The sequence below is a fragment of the Aedes aegypti genome, chromosome 2 (genome assembly GCF_002204515.2).
Source record: "Aedes aegypti strain LVP_AGWG chromosome 2, AaegL5.0 Primary Assembly, whole genome shotgun sequence".
Classification (NCBI taxonomy): domain Eukaryota; kingdom Metazoa; phylum Arthropoda; class Insecta; order Diptera; family Culicidae; genus Aedes; species Aedes aegypti.
Window position 1 is genome coordinate 347,596,400 of NC_035108.1, and position 23,905 is coordinate 347,620,304.

Genomic DNA, 23,905 nt, shown 5'->3' on the forward strand with positions numbered 1-23,905 from the left:
AGTAATTATGTGAAGGAGCCCCTGGAGGACATTTTGTATGAATTCTATGATGGTAGCATTTTTAGATTCCAACTTTGTTGGTGGGGTTCGTGTATGAATGCCTGAAGAAATCCACAAATATTTTTTTGAATAACCATAACCAATTTTATGGACGATTAACTGTGAGCATCCCTGGATGAGTTCTTGGAAAATTTTCTCGATAAATATTAAGATGAATTCTTTGAAATTAAGGATGTGGTTCCTGTAGAAACCATTCAAGGAATGCTTCAAAAATTCCTGAAAAAGTATCTGGATAAGTTCTCAGCGCAATCCCTAATCTTCCTGCAGAAATGTTTCACAAATATTACACAGCAATTTGTCTTTCGTCGTGCTATTATCTTCATGTTTTGATTTAAAAAAACAACTCAATGACTGCAAGAAACGCATTCACCCCATCGTTTGTTTACCAGCTTCCGTATTCCAATCAGCAATACCACCACCGGTAGGCCCACAAGACGACGCTACTATCACCACTGCACTAAAAAGACGTTGTTTATGCTTTGGTCTGACTAATGCCGGCAACGCTGGCGCTAACTGATTACGCTTAACTCGACGCTCGTGCTGATTGGAGAATTATTTTCGTAGTTGATACAACAGAATCTCGTTAGTTCAGTTTGAACAGTCGCGGGGGTCAGCTCGACGACATAGCTTGCGGTACAAACTCCACAATCATTGTGCAAATTCCATTTTTTAAGAAGAGATAAGTCTTAAGTTTGGATACTGTTTTCAATTTTCAAAATGCTTAGAAACTCACGCTTGGCTTTGAGGATTACACCAAAGAGGTAAGCTGAAAAAAATGTCATTTGTACGATACTGAATCCCATGGTGGGCGCTATTACTGATAAGGTGCACTCTTTCACAGATTACTCCACATATCTCCAAAAGTTTTGCGCTCTTCGTCTGGGATCGAAGTCCAATCGTTGACCGCCGAAGGTAATCAAAGCTATGTGCACAACGCAGATGCACGACCTTTGCTGTACCGGAACATTGGCCAGCACATTCGCTTAGCTGCAGAGAAATATCCGAACAATGAAGCGTTGGTGTCTTGCCATGAATCCAAACGGTTTTCGTTTTCTGATGTTTTGGAAAAGGTTGTTGATGGATGCGAATAATGTGTTGAAAGTAGGACAAACTGATTTGTTCGTTTACAGGTTGATCGATTGGCCAGCAGCTTGCATCTTCTCGGATTGGAAAAGGGTGATCGCGTAGGAATTTGGGCACCCAACTGTTCTGCCTACTATTTGACCACTTTGGCAATCTCACGTGCTGGAATGATCGCCGTAAGTATATACTTTACATATTGTAAAGTATATTAATCGTTGTTCTGATCCTAAGTTCGTTATCTTCGTAGGTTGGTATCAATCCGGCTTTACAATTGCCAGAAGTTGAATATGCAATGAACAAAGTTCAAATAAAAGCTCTGGTGACTATTGAAAGCTACAGAACGCAAAAATACTACGAAGCGCTGTGTCAATTGATGCCGGAGCTTGCCGAGAGTTCTCCAGGAAAACTGAAGTCTTCCAAAGTTCCTTCCCTGAAAATGGTCATAGTTGATACGGAATCCAAAAAGTTACCGTAAGTTTTCTCCTATATTCCGTCCATGGAATTGAAACAAATTAATTTTTCAGGGGAACCATGACCTTGAACGACATGCTGCAGATGGCATCCGAGGAGGAGATATCCAAGATTGAGTCTCTTCAGCCGGGTATTTCTCCGGATAGCGGTGCCGCCTTGTTATTCACCTCTGGAACCACTGGTCAACCAAAAGCTGCCCTGTTATCTCATTTTGGATTGGTTAACAACGGAACGCACTCGGCCAACCGTCTGGAGCTTGATTGCAAACCGCATCGTATTTGTCTTCAAGTCCCACTATTTCACGTGTTCGGGATGTCCCTGGGACTAATGGCGTCGTTCAACTACGGCAGTGCGTTGGTGTTCCCATCAGCAGGATTCCAGGCCATTGCCTCTCTGAAAGCCATCGTGGAAGAGAAGTACAATTTCATCAATCCGTTATTCGGTCAAAACCTAACACTTCCTTCGTTTCCAGATGTACCATGATTTACGGAACTCCAACGATGTTCGTGGATTTGTTGAATGAAGTCCAGAAGGATAGCAAAAAACTACCTCCGCTTGACTTCGCGCTGATTGGGGCTTCTAGTTGTTCACCGAATCTCATACTGGAGGTGAAAAAAGGTTTGGGTGTTCGAGAAGTGCTGGCTGGCTATGGAATGACGGAAGCTTCCGGAGCGACGTTCACTTCTGGCCGAGGAGACAAAACGGAAGTTGCTTTGGCTACGGTTGGCAAGCTTATGGAGCACTTTGAGGCAAAGGTCGTTGACAATGAGGGTAATGCAGTGCCGTTTGGAACACCTGGCGAGCTGTGCTTGCGAGGCTATGGGACCATGCTGGGTTACTGGGAAGAAGAACAGAAAACCAAGGAGATAATAGGAGCAGATCATTGGTTGAAAACTGGCGATCAATTCGTGTTGAGTCAAAACGGTTACGGTACGGTGGTTGGTCGAATTAAGGAGGTTATCATCAGAGGAGGAGAGAACGTGTATCCTAAAGAGATTGAAGACATATTGAATACGCATCCACATCTGCTGGAAGCGTACTGTATTGGCGTGCCGGACGAGCGATTGGTAGAGGAAATTTGTGCTTTCGTGAGAGTGAAAGAGACGGCACCGAAAGGAGCGATCGATCTAGATGAGATCAAGCAATTCTGCCAAGGGAAGCTGGCCAATTTCAAAATTCCTCGACATTTGAGGATAGTTGAACATTTCCCGAAGACGACTTCTGGGAAAATTCAGAAATTCAAATTGTTAGAAATGTTTATGAATGAAAATAAAGTATAAATATGTTTTTAAATAAATATTTATTAAATAGATGCTAGCCTTCCAAATAAATTCAACTAAATTTTGAAAAAGTGTTTCGAACACAGACTTGGAGTTTGATTTAACGCGCACCATCAAAACTAAGATAGAAATAGTACTAGTTCTTGAATGATTTATCGTGGTCATCGTTAACAAAAGGTAATCTTAATTGTTATAGAATTTGTACTTTGGACGATAATTCATCGTTTAATATCCAGCGCTCCATCATATATCTATCTTTTACCCGACTCCGTGAATCATATCCAAACCTAAACAGATTTATGGGGAAAAATAACGCTCTGGCGAAAAAAATTCATGCCAATTTCACTGGACATCTAAGGCTCCAAGAACACCGAATCTTCCGTGGTTGTCGAAACCCTGGAAAACTTCTTGGTAGTCTATTCTAGGATTCGCCATAAGCAGCTAAACCAGCTTATCTTATTTTGTAATTCCGCAGGACCATAGCATCCTTTTTCTTCACGTAAGAGCTCAGCTTTGCGCCCAGGTCTAATTTTGTCAAATCCATCGGCTTTAATGGCATCGGTGCCACGTCACAATCCTTCTTTTTGAAGCTGAAGTAAAACTGTTAGATCTTATCAACAGGAAAGTTGATGCCACATTGCTCTTTTCCGAGTGAATAATGAGAAAATCTGGTCATCTCTATTACCAAACCCAACCTAGCCTCTTAGGACACTTTCAAATGTCGGTCCTTATCTCTCGCGTGCTGATTTTGAAGCATTTCGAAGCAGTTGGACCCTTAGGGCACGGAATGACCTTCAGACCAGAATACGGCACCGACACATACTTCGCTATCTCGAAGTCAGTCCTTCTTCATGCATTGTTGAGAAAAGAGCAGTACGCCAACTCTGTTTCACAGCACATCTCCAAGGCGTTCAATGACGCACCTTGTTTTTTTTACAAGGGGACAGTTTGCATAAGCCATTCTCGCTGAATTGCTCAAGCGGTGTACAGAGTTCACCGACATTGCCCTTGGCCTCAAACCCTCATCTCCCCGGAACCACCTTACGGTATTTCTTCGGGGAAGGGCCAGTGCATATAGCACAACACATATAGCAGAAGTACCCAAGTAACCATAAGCACTAATAATGTGCCCTTAATCAGCATCATAGATGCGTACATGCATTATAATAGCACCACAAATGCTTACACACCTTATAACAGCACTTCCGCTGCAAAGAAACCCTATTACAGCATCATTAATGCTTCTAAGCCTGATACATACAGGCATTAAATAAGCACTATATTGGCTTTATATTCGAATACAGGGCATGTTTAAATGCCATCCAGTGTTTTGACAGATAGTGCTTTGTGTTTGCATATAGTGGTAAGAGGGAGTCAAACATAAATCTGCTCACTACTACAATTGCAGGTTTTATGACGGGGAAAAGTGATGGTTTAAATTGGTCACTTTTCTTTCCAATACTATTCATCTTATGTGGCCGTAGGAGCAAAGGAGCAGGACAACAACTCAACAATACGGGTGTCGCAGGTTCGAGACGCAAAATGAGGAATTTCATCATCATAAAACGAGGATCAAAATGTGGCAATTGCAAGTCCTCAAAAGGATGAAAACTACCTAAACGAATATGTCTGATACGGAGAAGTACTATCTGTATCATTTTATTACATTTTTTGCATACTATTAGAGGTTTCCGTTTTCATTTATTCATTTATTTACCTTGTGTACCAGTTGCTTGGCCGCATACGCGAAAGCTCTCTGGCTGCGTACGCGAAAGCACAAAATATTCGCCCTAAAAACCTGGCGAAAACAACTGACGTTTCTCACGTGGTCTTATATCACTTATGGCACTATAATGGCACGCTATTTCGCTTTTTCTGGCATTATAATAGCATTATATACGTATATAAAACTGACATGCATCAAATGATTACCCTATATGCGCATATAATGCTGTTACCGTGCCGCATTATCGTGCTTACTGGTTACTTGGGTAGCCTAGGCAAACTGCTTATTCTAGCCAAAAACAATGTTACAAGAGAAAGAACAGCCTCGACAGAGCTAATCTTCTGCAGCCAACTCTTGGTCGGCACGCCATAGGCGCTGCAGTTCTAACATAATGTGAGTGACAGCCGTAGTTACTGCATTCCAGCACTCGGCATCCGCACACATTCCCTCTATTGTTTTGTCGGGGGACGTGCCCCCTCTGCATGTAGCAGGCATACGATCTCTCACAACAATGAAAAGGGTGTTCAATTGCTCCCTCAACATGGTCCATTGTTCCCTCCACACCAGCACAATTGGGTCACGCAGGAGATCCTGAGTGCCTAAACCTATTCAGGTACTGCCTATAGCAACCATGTCCTGACAGAAACTGCGTCAGGTGGAAGTTCACTTCCCCATGGTTTCTTTTATACCGATCTGACTCATTTGGAATTGGCCGATGGGTCCATCTACCTTTAGTGGTGTTAGTCCTGTGTGGGGCGAGACAACGCTGGTGATTGTATTTCGTTGATACCGAAAAACTTTGTTGAAAATTAACAAGTGAAATTTTCTCGAATACTCTCCAGACTCGTACCATATTGAAAGAAATTGTCACGACGCAACCATGTTCGCTTCCGGAAAATATGTTCGTGCGCCTCCAGCAGAGCCAAGTGACGATGAGGGCACATCTTGTGATGAAGTTGAAGCGGGACGTTTCGTGCGTGCTCCTCATCTTCAATACTCCAATATCGAAGAAACTGATGATGATTACGCCGATTACTCACGCGTTGGTCCAAATTATCAAGAGGAAATGGAAGCACGGATTTTGCAGTTTCAGAACGCCTTGAAAGAAATGAGCGAAACTCTTGAAGCTTCCCGTAACCGTGCCCACAAGGAAAGTCCAAACATGGAAGTGACTAAAACAGTGAATGTTCCGTTGACCACGCCGTCAGTACCACCATCGGTTCCGTCTTCCATCTCACCATCTGCTCCTCCTACCAGTGGAAATGTGATCCGGTGGGACAACATTAAGCCTTTCCCCAAAAATGTGGCGGCAGCCAAAATGTGGGAAGCTTGGATACACTTTCTGGAGGATTTTGAGATTGCTGCCTCTCTTTCATACCTTCAGGATCCAAAACGTCGGGTTGAGCTTCTCCTGTTGTGCATGGGTGATGAGCTCAAGAGCATTGTACGAGCCGCAAAACTTCGACCTAGAGAAGATGAAGGGGAAAATTATTACAAACAATTTGTTGACAACATCTATCGGCACCTGAAGGCGATGACGGATCCTGCAGCAGAACACGAAGAATTTTCAAGAATGGTCCAGGAAGAAGGCGAATCGGCTGTGAAGTACCACGCTCGTCTTACCGAAAAGGTACTCCTGTGCGATTACAATCCAGCGGACCAGGATCGATTCGTCCGAACTCAGCTCTTAAGAGGACTTCGCAATGAGGAACTGAGAAGAGCAGCACGAACGTACAGCCATGATTCAAACACGATTGTCCATGCAGCTACACGAGCCGAAGCATTTCAAGCGGAAATAGCGGTTCGCGGGAGCGACTCGAATGCCCTTGTAGTAAGCAGCAACAGATTCCGTCCGTCCGAACGTCAAATCAAGCGCAAGCAGGCTTTCCATCAGCCAACAAGCAATCCAGTGAAGCGGTCCAAGTTTGACAGGCCGCCTAGTTTCGAACAAAGAGCAGGCTCTAGTCGTCGTAATAGGTGTTCCAGATGTTTCAGACCTGCTCACCGAAATGAAGAATGCCCAGCGCTGCGAAGAAATTGCAACTCTTGTGGAGAACGCGGCCATTTCGCAGTGGCTTGCCGAATGGATCGCGTGAGCACGGTTAAGAACGAGAACTCAACAATGCCTGTGGATGAAATGGGTACAGAACAGGTAGAGAAGTAGACGAAATTATTCAAAGAATAAATAAAAGAGATACCTATGTCGATTTGGTCCAAAAAAAAACCTTTTTTTTCTTCTCGTTATAGTTTGTCAATGCCTTGTCCCTTGAAGATGTATTGGTAGAATGCCGAATCGGTTCATCTAGCCCAATCAAACTTTTGATCGATTCTGGAGCTGACGTCAATGTAATAGGAGGTGCGGATTGGGTTGTGCTGGAGAGGCAATTCAAGCTGGGAACAGCTACTCTTGACTTCAGCACAGCCTCGCCTAAAGCCAATCTTCGAGCCTATGCTACTATTGAACCAATGCAGGTACAATATAGCTTCAGAGCTACGGTGAAAGCAATTGGGTTTACCAAGCCTATAATTGATGCAGATTTTCTGGTCGTTAAAGAAGGTAGGAGATCTTTACTCAGCAGAGTCACAGCGAGTGACATGGATCTTTTGAAAGCTGGAGCAATGGTTAATACCTGTGAAAAACCAACAATATTCCCGAAGATGCCTGGAGTGAAAGTGCGGTTCAGTATTGACCCCGCGATTCCTCCTGTTCGTAATGCCTATTTCAACATTCCGGCAGCTTACCGAGAAGAAGCACGTCAAAGACTTGAACAGATGGAAGCGAAAGGAATCATAGAGAGGGTCACTAGCGCACCGAAGTGGATCAGTGGCATGTCTGCCGTCCCAAAGGGTAAGAAAGATTTCCGCTTAGTGGTAAATATGAAGGCACCAAACAAAGCCATTAAGCGGGAGTATTTCCGCTTGCCGCTCATCGATGAGATGAAGGTAAAGTTACATGGTGCTAAATTTTTTACCAAGCTCGATCTTTCGGATGCATTCTACCATCTTGAACTAAGCGAAGAGTCCCGGGATCTTACCACGTTCGTATCAGAAAATGGAATGTACCGATTCACGAGGCTAATGTTCAGCGTGAATTGCGCCCCAGAAGTGTTTCAGCGTGAAATGACACGTATTTTGAAGGACGTGAAAAACAAAATCATATACATCGCTATTGTTTGCTGAAACTATACAGGAGCTGAGAATAATAGTAACCCAAACGCTGCAAATCCTAAGATCGAATAATCTGACTCTAAATGCCTTGAAGTGTGAGTTCGACCGGACACATCTCAACTTCCTAGGGCACGAGCTGAGTGAAAAAGGTTTCAATATTGAGGCGTCGAAGGTAAACGATATTCGAACATTCCGTCATCCATCCACGTCATCTGAACTCCGAAGCTTCCTTGGACTTGCATCGTTCGTAAGTCCATATATCAAAAACTTCGCAGACATATCTGCTCCTTTATGGTCAGTTTCGACAGCACAAAAATGGAGCTGGGGTAAAGAGCAGAAAAGTGCGTTCGAATTCGTGAAACAGCGCATCATAGATTCGACAATATCACTTGGATTCTTCTCTGATTCAGACCGAACAATTTTGTACACGGACGCGTCCCCTCATGCTTTGGGCGCCGTATTGATTCAAGAAAATAAGGGGTCTATTTTATAAGTCGAGTCGACCAAAGTGACTCGACTGGAGTCACTGTCGACCAAAAATTTCACTCGACACGGCCTTGTCACTCGAGTTTTTCGACAGTTGTCACTTTAAGTGACTGGATTACTATGGGAGTCGACGGGTGACATCTGAAATATGCATGCTTACTTTGATCGACAGTGACCACAGATGAGTCACTTGGATCTGCTTGATTTACAAAATAGACCCCTAAGGATGGAAAACCACGAATCATAGGGGCCTATTTTATAAATCGAGCAGATTCATGTGACTCGTCTGTATTCATTGTCGATCAAAGCAAGCATGCATATTTCAGATGTCACCCGTCGACTCCCATAGTAATCCAGTCACATAGAGTGACAACTGTCGAAAAACTCGAGTGACAGAGCTGAGTCGAGCGAATTTTTCGGTCGACAGTGACTCCAGTCGAGTCATTTTGATCGGCTCGACTTATAAAATAGACCCCATAAGCTTTGCCTCAAAATCGCTGACAACGACTGAAAAGAAGTACGCCCAGAACCACCGAGAGGCGCTAAGCGCAGTTTGGGCGGTGGAGCATTTCTCCTACTTTTTGCTAGGACGGCATTTCACTCTGCGCACGGATGCCCAAGGGGTAACATTTATTTTAAACCGATCCCGTGAATCGTCTAAACGGGCATTAACAAGGGCTGATGGATGGGCCCTGCGTCTCAGCCCATACGATTATGAAATCGAATATATCCGAGGAGTGGAAAATATAGCGGACCCGTCGTCGCGACTATATTGTGGAGATGATGACGAGTTTAGTGAAGAAGTCAGCCCTTGGGAAGTATGCTCCTTGGAAAAACGTAGTAATGAAATTCTCACTGAGAAAAAGATTCACGACTACACTCAGCGAGATGAGACCCTGATGAAGGTAATTACTCTTGTTTATAAAAACGACAAATTTCTTACTTTAGTTTTTTTCTTGTTGCGAACTTAGGTGGTTCATGCCATGCAAACTCAAATTTGGCCTAGAGATTTGTTCAAATTTAAGTCTATTGCGACTGAGTTGAACTTTTCCGACGGAATTCTCGTTAAGAATGGTTGTGTGGTCATCCCACACGCGCTTCGAGATAAAACACTGGAAATAGCGCACGCAGGACACCCGCTTGAGGCGAAAATGAAAAGCATTATGCGTAGACGAGTTTGGTGGCCCAGAATGGCTGGTGATGTAGAGAATTGGGTAAAATCTTGTGCTGTTTGTGCAGTAAATGGCCGTCCAGAAAGGCCACCCCCCATGCGAAGAGCATTCGCCCCTAAGGGTGTATGGAAAACCATCGCCCTCGATTTCAACGGGCCATATAATAAACTAGGAGGTATATCAATCCTAGTTATTATAGACCTTCGGTCTAGGTACGCCATAGCAAGACCAGTGAAGTCAACTAAGTTTGAGCACACAAAAGTCGTGTTGGATACTGTGTTTGAGAGAGAAGGTTTTCCAAAAGCAATCAAGTCCGATAATGGACCGCCGTTCAATGGCGAGGAATATGCAAGTTATTGCGCTGTACGGGGTATTCAAACCATATTTTCGACCCCGTTCTACCCCCAGCAAAACGGGTTGGTAGAAAGTTTTATGGAAGTTGTTAACAAAGCTATGTCTGCAGCAATATCATCAGAAGCAAACTATCAAAAAGAACTGCAGGCTGCAGTTCAATCATATAATGCAGCCGATCATAGCATCACTAAACTCCCACCCGAGGAAGTAATGACTGGGCGTAAAACTAAGCGTGGGTTACCACTGGTTAGCAACGAGAGTTCTAGTAAGAAAGAGCAGTCGCTGGACGAAAGAGATCGCATCGCTAAACTGCTGTCAAAAGAACGAGAAGACGGTCGGCGAGGAGCCAAACCGTGCCGAGTCAAACCTGGTGATACCGTCATCGTGGAGCGTACATCTAGTGGTAAAGGTGACAGCAGGTTTGATCCTAAGCGCTTCACCGTGGTACAGGAAAACAACGGAAGTTTGGTCATCTGCGATTCAGAGGGGCAGCAGCTGAGACGCCATGTATCGCAAACCAAGAAAGTCCGGCAGTGGCAAGATACAGTATCGCCTGGACGATCTAGCGGTTCTGTGACTTCCGTACATCCCACAAGTAAGAGCGGCGATGTAAGCGAGCGGCCCAATCGATTGAAGCGGCCTCCTTCGTATCTGGCGGAATACACCCAAGTAATTGAGAATTGGCAGAATAAATCACTCAGTCAGGGCTTTATTTTATGCATGTAAGTTGTAACTTACCATTTCTTTTCATAACAGGAGTTTTAATTTCTTTTATTCATGCCTGTTATTCTTGACTTTCGCTTCCTTATAGTAATCTGTGCACGAACATTTTGGAACTTCAGAAATTGTTCTCCAGTCCTCGGAATTCACTTCTTCATGGCACCGGCTCTTGCAGGAAACTTATTTTTTTCATGACAGGAAGTGTCAGGGCTAGCTACGATTTTTTTTAAGGATGGAAGATTTTCAATAGTCAATAAAGTTTTTAGCTAAGTTTACTTTGTTTAATTTTTTTTCGATCGGAGAGAAAGGGGGATGTGTGGGGCGAGACAACGCTGGGCTATTACGGCCCGTATTATATACTACCTATGTGGTTGTAGCTCATGCAGTTGCTCGTCATACGGGAAGGACTTCCTCATTCGAGGTCAAATAGCTGACGAGATAACACGCGTGTTGGAGCTGCAAATTGTGAACTGCGCAATGGGTGATTTCCTCGTGGAGTTCTACACTACACAAGTCCATTCCTGCTGCCAACCTCTGAGCGTTGTTTCTTTACACGCGTTGTGGACTCCTCTGGTGCCTCTTTGGTTGAAGCATTGAACATCTTCCTTGATAGCGAGCCATCACGGCTCTGATGCATACGGCTTCTTTAGATACCGTTCGGTATGCACTTGCTACTTTAAGCACATGATCTTGTACGTGCTTCCCAATTGCTTTGAGTTTCTGCTCGTTCTAAGTGCTTTTGATCAGATTTATCCCTCTTACCACAATATGGATAGCGACACGCCTGCCAGAAGCTTGCGTTGGCTGGCAATTACAGCAGAGCTGTTAGAAATAATCCTCGCCGATATAGCCGTAGATGCCCTGTTACAGGCATATTCAATGTGGCTAGCGAAGCTGAGCTTGTCATCGATCATTACCTCAAGTTGTCTAAGGGATCGCTTGGACTCTATGATGCAATCACCTACCGAGATAAGTGCCCATTGCTTGGAGTTGCGCTTGTTGCCCACCACCCCCTCAGTCTTGTGACGGGCCAGTCCTAGTTTCCTAGACTTCATCCATTTCTCAACTATGGAAATAAAGTGCGCTGCTGTCAACCCGTTGAAGGAGGCAGCCTCAGTACGTCATCGTACATCGCATTCCATATCAGCGGGCCCAGGATTGAACCTTGAGGTACTCCCGCGGTAATTCGAACGCTTTTCTGCCCCTCCTCTGTGTCATACAGTAGAATCCTACCATCAAAATAGCTTTCTAGAAGCTTACACAACTGTACCGGTACCTTGAGGCAGTGAGGTGCGTGTGCTAATGCTTCCCAGCTTGCACTGTTGAACGCATTCTTCGCATCCAGAGTGACAACCGCGCAGTAACGGATATCGCTCCTTTTATGCGCGATTGCCACCTCAGCTGTCTGAATGACTGACTGGATAGCGTCCATAGTAGATTTACCTTTCCTGAATCTAAACTGGTTGATTGACAGGCCCTCCACACTCTCCGTATACGGTACTAGCCTGTTGAGAATCAACCTTTCCTATAACTTGCCCGTCGTATCTAGTAGACAGATAGGTCTATACGCCGACGGGTCACCTGGTGGTTTCCACGCCTTTGGTAGTAGCACCAATTTCTGTCGCTTCCATACCTCCGGGAAGATTCCTCGAACAATGTAGCGTTGCATTGTGATTCTGAGCGTGTCCAAATCCGCATTCACTGCCGCTTTTAAGGCAACATTCTGGATACCATCGGGTCCCGGTGCCTTATTTGACGCGAACCATTTCACGACTTCAGCCAGCTCTTAGTTCGTCAACCTCGCGACTTCTTCTCCTTCATCTGCCGCATACGGCGCTGGAGGTCATGGGTTTGTGGGGTGATGCGGGGAGAGTACATCGATTATCGATCGCTGCAACTCGAGCGGCTTCTCTTGGGGCGCCATGGCACCATTGGTCTTAGCCATAGACCAATGCTTGCGTTCACTCGTTGACGTTTGAGCGGTGCCGTGTTATTTATGTGACCATAGAAACGCGTAAACTTGGCACCGTCCAAACGTCAAATTAGAGAACTTGTGCATCGGTCCATTACCACTCTGTAGGCGTCACCCCATGGACTCGAATTGGCACTCTCGCATAGACTATCAAAGCATGGCCGTTTTCGACTCTTGATTTCCTTTTTGAGGGCCAACTTTGTCTCTCTGAATGTTTCACCGCGTTCTTTTCTTTGTGCTTCTGAGCGTGCGCGTTGCATTCTTCGTATAACCCGAAGGCAGATTGATCGAAGATTTGCAATTGATTCGCACCACCAGGAGGAGCATTTCTCGGCATGGAAGCATCACATGCTCGTTATATCACAGCAACTAGCTCTTCACTGTTAAGGTCCAGAGTGTTTCGTTCACGCCTAAGGGCTTCAATGAATACTTCGCCGTAGCCGTCGCCTGTTTTCAGACCTCGGGCTTGAGTCAAGATACATCGCGCTGCCTTCCGCCAACCTGGGATTCCAACAATAGCTGGCCTCTTTGGTTGAAGGCTTTAAAGTCGCCAGCTACCACTACTGGCTGCCGATTAGATAGTGTAACCGTTCAAAATCCACGAGGTTTTGCTTAAACTCGGTGGCTTAGGTGCCACTCCCGGAAACCGAGAGACCACCGGTCGTTTTAAACTTTGCCCGACTACTTTGAGACTTTGCCCTCAGGGGACTCGTGAACGGCTTTACTAACTTCTCTCTCACCTTGACGAACCTTTTAACTCCACGCCAAAAGTTAACCTTCAATCCACAAAAACTTTTACCTCAAGACTTTAAAGTCGTTCAACCTGATCTGACCTTGAATGGAGTTTAGAATTCTGAAAGGCCAACCTACCAGAAAACGAAAAGCAAACAATTGACTTTCAGAACTTCAACTACTCTTTATTCACGGAAACTCATTCGGGTTGGACCTATTTACTGTCGGGTAATAAGGGAAACTATCATGGCCACGAATAAGTTTTCCACGTACCTGCACAGGATTTTCGGTGACTCGATGACGTTTGACGTATCCGGCGGTTGTCGCCGGAGGACGGTCGTCGCTTTGATCGCTCCTCGGAGCAATGGCGGGAACTTAGCTTGTCCGCTGCTATGATGGCGGCAGCGACGAATAGTTTGAGCTCGGGGAGAATGGCCAATTTATCGTTGCGAAGGAGTTGGAGGCTGGACGGAAGGCTTCCGATTTGGTCTTCTACGAGAGCCGCAACGACGGTTTGTCGTGCTTCCCGGGTTTGACCGCCTCGAGGCCAACGTACCGTCGCATGACTTTGCCTTGGGGGATCTGACCGCACGCGATAAAATGAAACCCTCACCTCCAGATTTGGTCCGATCCAACGTACGACAATTGGCTACGAACGGGGATCGCGCTCTCGGATTCCGTTCATCGCGGTTGTAGCGTAAGGTGAAGTAGCGACGGTTTTTGGCTACCGTCTGAGAACTTCGTTCAAAGGGTTGACGAACTTCACCTCCCTTCGTTTAGCTACCTTTATGGCGAGCCTTAGTGGATCCCGAGCTCGAATACTCTTGTTGATGGTGGCGCCGGATACGCCACGGTTGAAACCCAAAAGGGCTCCACTTGTCGAAACTCTCAAACCAGCCCATAATACAAAAAGCGCATAAGCGCTGGAAAAGTCCAACGCGAATGGCGAAGTTAGCATTTTGTTAAGAACACGAATAATAAACTCAAACAATTACCTTTTTGTACGAATTCACAAACACGAATAGAAGATTCGTGGAACCACGGTCAAAGCGACCGGAAACAACGCGTACAATTTACTAAAATTACAGGAAAGATACAAAAAAAACCGTTTTAAACACTTCACATAAAATTCACCTCTTTACACAAAACTACCTTCAGTACGTTAGCGAAGGGCACAGAAAAGTCTAACAACTTAAAAACCGCGATTACGTCTATACTCCAGCCTAGTAAAGAATGAAATGACCAAGATTAAGTCTTTTTCGCTTAAAGAAATCTACATTGAACAATCCCCTTTTTGTCTAAAGAATCGCGCCAACGAATCTTTCGACGGCGATCTTTGCGCTTCTTTGGGTTCGTCAAGATGGTGTAAATGAGTTACATATATTCAGGAGCCATTACTGCACTCACTACGTCTTTTTATGGCATGCATTTAGCCTAGACACAAACCAATTACATACAGTTTCTATTTCACGTTCCCATGAGGCAAAGTCAAAATGAGAATTTGAAACTAAATCCAAAATACTCTTCGTCGATATTTACAGATAGTTATTTTATTTCACAAATTTTATTTAACAATTTCAAACTATAATTTTGCGGGCCTTTCTAAGGTGGATGGCCTTACTGGCTACGTCGATGTCACACTGGTCTTTGCTTGCGCCCTGTGGATGCACTACCTGGCTCGGGTTATCCCGTGGCTCCTTTTTCTTGGCTTTCTTGGCCTTAGGCTTGGTGTTGGCCTCTCCTTTGTTGCCATGTCCTCTTGATCGTGGAGCTTGGCTCGTGCCAGCTTTTCCGCTCTGGAGGACGGCCGCGTAGGTCACTTTTCCCTTAGCAACCATACGTCTTTTCGCCACGTATGCATCTTCGGAAGGTCTTCTCTTTCGCATCGCGTATCGAATAATATCATCAGATATATTCGCGTTGCCTGTGAGGGTCTGACTCGACTTAGTGCCTATTTTGCCTTCTACCATGCCAAGTTATTCCTTGGCTTTTTCGTACTCCTGCTTTGCAGCTAAGACTGATTGTCGCAATTTCAGTAGACTAGTTGTTTGTTTCTAGACCAGTACGCACTGGTCTGTCAGTCGCAAAGTTCCAGGTTGTTACAAAAACTTATTTGTTTCATAATTGCTAGCGTTGATTTTTATAGGGGGTTTCTATGTATTTCGATAGTCGGCCCATCAAGGCTCTTGACGTTCTGGCAGGTGTTTTACCGCTACAGAACCGATTCTGGGTACTCTCGCTAAGAATACTGATTAGTGTGGAACGAGCGACGAACTCGTTATAGAAAACTTCGAAGAAATGTTCAAACTGAATACTCAGTCAAAATTCATGAGAGTTTATATGTACTACATGTCTTCTGACATAAGTCTTCCATGTTATAACCCTCCACGTGTATGTTTCACCAATGACAGTTCCACTGTTGAATACAATCTGTCCATGAAACAAGTCATTCATGGAATTCCAGATCAACTTCGATGTATAATTATTCTATGTATTCTCAACGCAACGTACTACAATGTCGATGCCTACAAGAGATATTTAACTCACGGGTCCCGTATTAACTGATCTACTGGCTTCGGTGTCTTCAACGAAAACTCTTCCGCCTTCCGAAAACTTCAGGAATTTTGCTCGGTTTATGTTGCTGAGCTGGCAGCATTCAGCTTCGCTTTGGGGATGATCTCAAATATGCCCGCAGACCACTTCTCCATCTTCTCGGATAGCCTCAGTTCAATTGAAACACTCCGGTCGATTAAACCTGTATAGCACACATCTTACTTTCTTACAAAAATAAGAGAGCCGATGTGCGCACTAGTCGAAAGATCATACATTGTATGGGTCCCCTCACATTGCTTAATTTATGGCAATGAGGCGGACTCTCTCGCAAAGTTGGGTTCTGAGGAAGGTGAGACATATGGTCGGCGTTAAGTCAGAGGGGACCAAGTACAAAACTTGGGAAAATTGATTATTCTCGCATTAGATGCGAAATTACCTTACCTCCGATTCACTTTGATCAGATTTTGAATATGCTGTAAACTGCAAGAGATATGTAACAAATTTACTTTGGATGATCAATAAAAATCGATAAAAGGTGCAGTCAGAGTGGACCAAGGTCTTATTACCATATCAACGAAAATGATCAGCGCGCTGAGAAATGCGAGGAAATGAAAAACAATAGGGTCCTAAAGCCCTGTCCCAATTTTAGTGCCAAACTCTTAAGTTTAGGCCAATAACAAATGTTTACTCAATTTTCTAATGTTTGCCGTTGGTTTGAGTCCAAAAAAACATTTTTTATGTTTTTTTTAGATTTTGTCACACCCCTTGGCTTAAACTCAAATTTTGGGTGTATTTTGCTTTCCGTGTCGCTTCCGAAATGTCAGATAGGAACAACCCCAATGTTAAAACTAAAACCCCTGTGGTGTTTTTGTCGACTATGCGAACGTCAAACATGATCAAAAGTGTCAAGGTTCATTTATGGACCCAATTTTTAAATTAAAGTTTAAACATGATATAGCCGTTATTTGAGCGGGAAAAATTGCTAAAGCAGTTGCAGTAACATGCTCTTTCATGTTATTGAATAAAAACAAGATTTCATTAAAAATTTTAGGACCCAATTCAAGAGATTCGTCAGATTTCTCGACATGGAATGATTCTTCTACTTATTCATCAATAGAAATTTATAAATATTAGTTAATTCGGTGCATTAGAATTTGATTTTCAATCATTTACCATATTTGGATGGGTGGTCAGAAATTGTTCCAATTTTTGTGCAGATAGAGTGGACCATGTGTTGAAAAGCAATCAACTGATTGATTATTGCATTGAGTCAATTTCAGAGTCTGATAGAAGTTTATGGTAGTTCTATAGTGTATGTATGGAATGTGCTACAACCCGCATATTGGACCAGCATATTTTGGTCGGTACTCAAGATTTTCACTTGATCCACTCTGACTGAACACATATTTGAATATTTTTGGTCTTCAGTACTCTGACCCTGCAAAACCTTAATTTTCAAGCTGGCACTGATTTCGGTATTGACGGTATGGATTATTGAAGAATTTACGATACTGATGTTGAAAGGTCTTTATAATCTGTTTTTCTTAGAGATATGCGCCCAGTTTGACCATGCAAGCATTGAATGATTGTTATTTTCCAAGAAATTGTTCAATCAGAGTGGACCAAGTACACATAGTCCACCAAAAAATCGTTCTATCAGAGGTTTGGACTATGATTTTTCATGATTACCACTTCACATTATATTGTTTAAAAGTAACACAAAGATGTGTACAAATATTGAACCAAATTTTGAACGAGTTCAAAAATTACAGAGCGTTAGACTTTAAATTTATTTTTCTCAATATATGAAAAATGTCACTTGGTCCACTCTGACTTAACGCCGACCATATGATAAATGAATTTCACATTCATTCATTTTTTTTTTTCATTTAGTATGTCAAAGTTCTCTTCACGGTTGGCAAAGCGATTGGCTAAATGACCAACTGGGACGGTGGTTACATTCCATAATCCCAAAAGTTTCCTTGCGAGCGTTAGATTAAGTTAAGGTTAGGATGTAAGTCGAGATTTCCAGAGCGCAACTTTTGGATACCCTTGCCGAGGTAGACAATCCTATGTTACAGTTAGAGATGTGTTGGGCTCCCACGATTTCGTCTACATGATGTTGATTTGCGATTTTCCACCCTGACCATCCTAAAAAAACAAATCTGACCATTAATCTCGAGTTGCCACGAGTACCCTGGCTCCATCCCGTACTAACTTTGACATCTAAGAAATTATCAAATTCTTTACAAATACAAAAAAATCGGCTCCGTAAAGTGTCAAACGCGATTGAGCCTTAAATAAAATAGTGAAATAAAAAATCAAGGCTCTTGTACATTTGGGGTAATAAAATTCTTGATTATGGACTTCGTTGTTATGCTACATTCGGATTGATGGCACCTGAGGTAATGACATTCGAGGTAATGGAATTCCTGATTATGGAATAGAATACTGCACAGAGCTTCAAATATGATTATTTTCTTGACAAAATCATTCAGAAAACTGTTTAGTTACCCACATGATTTTATTGACAACGATAACATCATAACAAATTTAAAAAATAATCCAAACTAAAGCTTCTTCTTCTGTTCCATAAAACGCTCCAAAAGTTTAAACTTTTGGATTTTACCAGACGTGGTCTTAGGGAAGTGATCAATGATTTCCACATACTTCGGTACCTTAAAGTGGGCAATTTTTCCTTTGCAAAACTCCTTAACCTGAACCCGATCAAACTCATTCACACCATTATTCAACCGCACGAAAGCGCACACTTCCTCTCCCATCCGATCATCTGGAACCCCAACGCAATGCACTTCCAAAACATCCGGATGCGTAATGAGAACGTCTTCGATTTCCCTTGGATAAATGTTTTCACCTCCCCTTATCACCACCTCTTTGATTCGCCCTACAATCTTTCCGTATCCATCCTCCCTCAGAACGAATTGATCTCCAGTTTTGAGCCATTTATCGATTGCGATCGTTTCCTTGGTCTTCTGCTCATCTTCCCAGTAGCCCAGCATAGTGCCATAACCGCGAACGCATAGCTCTCCAGGCATTCCAAATGGCACCAAATCACCGTTTTGGTCAACCACCTTTGCCTCCCAATGGTCACCCAGGTGTCCAACTGTGGTCAGAACCTTCTCCTGAGACTCTTCCCAAACTGAGTGGAAACAAACGCAGGTGGTTTCCGTGAGTCCGTAGATCGTTTTAACCTGCTCAACTCCGAGTACGCTCTGGATGTCTTTGTAGAGTTGCGGTGCACATGGAGCTCCCCCAGTTACGACCAATTTGATCGACGGTAGATCGGTTCCCGTTTTCTTGACTTCGTTCACCAAATCCACGTACATTGTAGGCGTTCCATAGATTACGTTGCATCTGTTGATGAGATCTTGTATGTGTGTTGGGTTAGTTCGACGATTGATTCATTAGAATACCTTTCACTAACGATGGCCAGTACGGATGCTGAAGGGTTATAGCCTGGCCCAGGGACAACGAGAGCACAACCATGGCTAATCGAACCCAGAATACCAGTGACGACTCCAAATACGTGGAAGAACGGAACCTGAATGCAGACTCGGTGATTTTCGGTGAGATTGAATCCATGCTTGAGCCCTAGTGAAATTGCATTGTTGATGAAGTTGAAGTGCGAAAGGAGAGCTGCTTTCGGTTGTCCAGTGGTGCCTGAAGTGAACTGAAGATTTACGCCACTGTCCGGTGAGATGTTGTGCTGAATGGACTCCACATAAGCGATGTCTTTCTCAGAAACGGTCTTCATCAGGTCTTCGTACGAAATGGTTCCTCTGAAATAGATAGAATCGTGAGTTTCCCTGGCGGTAAATGTACATTGGAAAACTGATACTGAAGCTTATTTCCACTATTACTCTTCATAATCACTGCTGACAAAGATGGGACCTTTGAGCTTACGATATTTCCAGCGTAGGACGATTCCAACTCTGGTACAATCTGTTTAATCATTTCGTAATAATTTGTGCTGCGATAACTTTCTGCTGCAATCAGTGCTTTAACTCCTACTTTGTTCAATGCGTATTTCACTTCCGGAATCTGGTAAGCTGGATTGATCCCAACCTTAAGAATAGTAGTAGAGAATCGTTAACAGCTAATATCTGATGAGATGTGCGAAATGATAGCTTACCGAGATCATTCCTGCACGTGCCGCAGCCAAAGTGGATATATAAAATTGGGTTCCACTTGGTGCCCATATCGCAATGCGATCACCCTTCTGCAGACCCAGTTGATAGAACGAAGCTGCTAGACGATCTACCTAGAAGATAATACGTATCTTCTGAAAATGTCTCTAGATCCGTCGACTACAATCCCAAACCTTATCTAAAACATCGGAGAACGTCATCCGCTTTGCTTCGTGAACAGAAACCAGGGCTTCATTATTTGGAAACCTCTCCGCTGCCAATTTGAGATGTTGACCAACATTTCTATACGCTAACGGATGCTTTCCAATGTTGTGGACGTAGCTTAAATGTCTAGCAGTGCTTTGGAAGTAACATCGAAATCTACATTAGTTCATGTGATGAGAAATGAGAAATACTATGCTGATTACCCTTGAAAGGAACGTAACCTGAACATTTGCCTTATCCGTATCATTCTATTTCAAATGTAAATAAACGCCAGAAGTGCGAAAATGATGACACCGCACTTTTTTCTATATTAAGATGGTGTTCTCCACGCGAATGCCAAGCGGTAACTGAATGATGTGTGTGGCCGGCAAGCAAGAAGAGCGGAGAATTCCCATCCTCAAGTGCTCCCCAAACCGACTCGGGAGACTGACGCGATTTCGTTTCCAATCCGCTACATGCACTTTTTTATGAGCTACCACTTCAATGCGACAAAAATTCTGTTCTCTCATTGATGTTTACAGCAAATGAGTAGAGAAATCGCAGGGACAGAGCGACAAAAATCGCAGCGAATAGTCGAACCGGTATGAAAGAAGCTTGACACGAGAGCGAACGCTAAAGCTATCAATACACATTTTACTGCAAATATTTGACTACGAATGAATCAACAGACAAACATCAAGTTCAATTCTGAATGAAGCTCTGCAATATCAAACATTCATTTGCCTCCGATCCACTCGTAGCTAAATAAGCCCCACCGGGCACTGATGCTTGAGGAAACCATATCATTCCCAGACTAATGTTACGAACGAGCGATATTGCCAAAAAAGATGCTCTACATATGCTTGGATCTTAGTGAGAAAAATAGGAAAAAAAGGAGACTGAATAAATCATTAAGTCGTTGAAATGATTACTATAGCGGGTATCCCTTTATTTGCGAGGCTAATTAGTAGCGCATACATGAAGCCTTGTTGCTAATAAAATTTCGTTCAATTAGTTTTCAAACGGCCTATCAATGACATCAAAACTATGGAGACGCATGGTAATTTTATGAAAAGAACCAATGGAATCAATTCGCTTGTGTTACAATTTTATGCATAAACTCCTTCGGATATTCATCTAGGACAGGGGTGTCCAACCTTTTCTTCTCATTTTCAACATAAATGGTTGGTACGTCCGCAGGATTAGTTCAATATGAGAAATTTTAACCTCAAATGAAAACTCTGTTGTATACCTACTAATCCATGAAGTTAACTAAAAATTTAACTAAAATTCTAGGCTAGCAATGCAATTATGTCGAAAAATTCGTGCGGCCTACTGGCCGGATTGATTTTTGCCTTTGTTTGAATAGATAGCAAAAAAAAAATCGATACAACTATACATGGATTAGTTGGATATAATATCGAGCTTTTGTTTGAAACAAAAATGGCTCATATCGTCCAATTCTTGCGGACGCGTCAACCATTTATGTCGATAAAGAGATAACAAGGTTGGGCAGGGCTGATCTAGGAACTCTTTTAATTATTCCTTCAGAGTATCTTTCAATAGTATCTAAAGGAATATATCTAGAAATACTTCTAGTTTTACTTTCTAGAATAACCTCAGCGTTTCCTGAAATCCACTTCAGTGGTTTTTGAATAACTTTTTAATTCCTACAAATTTTTAATATGAATTTCTCTCTACAGTGTAGCTTCTGAAATCCTCCCAGAGATTCCTTCCAGATTATTTCATCGTTTGCTATAGGAGATTTTGAGATTTCTAAAACTCATCTGTGAGAAGATGTCGCACTTTTAGAATCTCGCCGGAGACTACGGCAGGATGATGGATGTTCGTGCCTACTATTCAGTATTGTGCGTGGAGGAGTCACCCGGTACGTTTTTACAAGATCCAATCAATTTGTTTGCTTCGCGGACGACATGGAAATTATGAGATGAAAATTGGAAACAATGGCAGATAAGTACACCCCCTTGTAAAGCGAAGCAACAAAAGTCAAATTCGTAATAAACATGGCGAAAACAAAGTAAGTAGGATGAGTAGGATGGAGTTTACTTCCAGAAATATTTCGTAGTGAAAATTAACAAAGTGTAAAATGATCATCGATTCCTAAATTTTATCCTGAGCTTGAGCTTGATTAGCTTGATTAGCCGCCCGTTGTTGCCACTCCAGTATCCCCAGATCAGCTGCTCTTACACAAGGAACCAATCAGACGACTGCTTGGGTTTAACAGACACCCTCAGTGTCAGGGATTGAATCCTGAGAAAATTGAGAGAATATCTCACGTATCGCTCTCTGTAACTATCATAACATGCTGCACATTATGAGAGACTGTTTATCGTATACTGCTACAACTTTGATTAGATTGGGGGGATAGTAGTGCATGATAAAACCCCTCTAAACATGCTCCAAGCCTGGGGGACACTATTGCTATTTGAAGTTCGTGGATTGTTTATCGTGTCAGTAAAGAAAAACACCTGTCCCCAACGGTAAACAAGCGAGAAAAATGGATTTTATCATCGCTCTCTCTTTGGGGCTCTCGCTTACTGCTTCCATTTATCAGACTTGTTACACCTTGCGATACAATGACGATCGTGGACCGCAACAGATGGGATGTTTTTCTTTGCTTGCTTTGATCATGCTTCATACTCAAATGAGAGCGAATTCTGCAATGCATGCTCAGTAGACCTATTCATATTTTCAAAAATGTCTGGAAACTCCCCAGTCAACCAATACTTTGGTTTTTCAGTGCGAAATGAACTTCTGGCCAAAATTTCACTTAATTTAGAGTAAATTTAGTTGTGCTTCAAATCAATTATATGTTTTTGGGCTATTTTCAAGCTTTAAAAAATCATAACTACCGAACGAAGCATCAAAATTTATCGGAAATACTTCTACATAGTAGTTTATCCAATTCTACGAACTTTTGCCGAACACAATTTTATGATTGGAGCAAGTCTTAACATAGTTTGGTTGAGGTTTGTATCTCGAGGTTCTTGAAAATCTCTTTTTTCGGGAATTGTTTTCACTGAACAGCATGCCTGCATGAAAATTTCGGATTTTTAATTTCCAGACAAGATGACAATGCATATCTAAAAGTCAATCCCGTTCAAAGTAACCATTTATCTTACGAACATTAATTGTAAAAAATAGGTAATTATGAAGCACATTTGTAAATCCACTATTGGTGAGCCAAGAGCACCACCGTGAGCTTCAATGAATACGAAAAATGAACACGTTAGCACTGCCTTTTCTTAGTCGATGATGATGTTTGTTTCAAATCGTTCTAAATGATCAGTGAAATGCGATCAAAACAATCATCACTCGGAAAGAAAAAGCAATGCTAACTTGTTCAATTCATTCGTTTCCGGTACATGTGTCATGCATGATTTAACTATCATCAGGTTGCGATGCGGTGCTCGATCTTTGGGCATTTATTGTAATTTATTGACTTTAGCAACATGTAATCTGTTGATGGTCAATGAATTCATAAATGTATTATGTTTGATTCCCGTTGACTAGGGCCTGAAAAAATAATACCAATGCATGTTTTATATACCATGTATATTGAGAAAACTGTAATTTCTGGGTACAGCGGAGTACAAATTTGGATCAAACAATGTTAAAACTCAATTTAATCTTGTTAGCGTGTTCGACAAACTTTAGCAGAACAGAATTAGCTTTCAAATAGTGGTAATAGCAAGTGGTTTTGATTTTCCACATGCTAGTTATGATTTTTCAAACCTTGAAATAAGCCCAAAAAC

At 42.8% G+C, this 23,905-nt stretch overlaps 2 protein-coding genes across 3 annotated transcripts; one reads left to right on the forward strand and one right to left on the reverse strand.

Annotated features, from left to right (window-relative positions):
• The first annotated feature begins 559 nt into the window (after positions 1-559).
• On the forward strand, positions 560-2,911 carry LOC5564950 (acyl-CoA synthetase family member 2, mitochondrial). Its single transcript, XM_021846208.1, has 6 exons — positions 560-821; positions 902-1,130; positions 1,191-1,319; positions 1,391-1,614; positions 1,668-2,030; positions 2,087-2,911. The coding sequence occupies exons 1-6, from the start codon at positions 778-780 to the stop codon at positions 2,892-2,894; spliced, it is 1,797 nt and encodes a 598-aa protein (XP_021701900.1). The 5' UTR covers positions 560-777; the 3' UTR covers positions 2,895-2,911.
• Positions 2,912-18,245: 15,334 nt separating this feature from the next.
• LOC5575211 (acyl-CoA synthetase family member 2, mitochondrial) lies at positions 18,246-21,404 on the reverse strand. 2 transcript variants are annotated; one of them, XM_001661796.2, is made up of 6 exons: positions 20,354-21,404; positions 20,120-20,285; positions 19,931-20,059; positions 19,637-19,863; positions 19,212-19,577; positions 18,246-19,152 (listed from the first exon to the last, which is right to left on the reverse strand). In XM_001661796.2, exons 1-6 carry the CDS (start codon positions 20,395-20,397, stop codon positions 18,348-18,350), a joined length of 1,737 nt encoding a protein of 578 aa, XP_001661846.2. In that variant the 5' UTR covers positions 20,398-21,404; the 3' UTR covers positions 18,246-18,347. The 2 variants fall into 2 exon arrangements, with proteins under 2 accessions (XP_001661846.2, XP_021701901.1); XM_021846209.1 differs by lacking the exon at positions 20,354-21,404 and having other exon boundaries at positions 19,931-20,055; positions 20,120-20,212.
• Between the last annotated feature and the right edge of the window lie 2,501 nt (positions 21,405-23,905).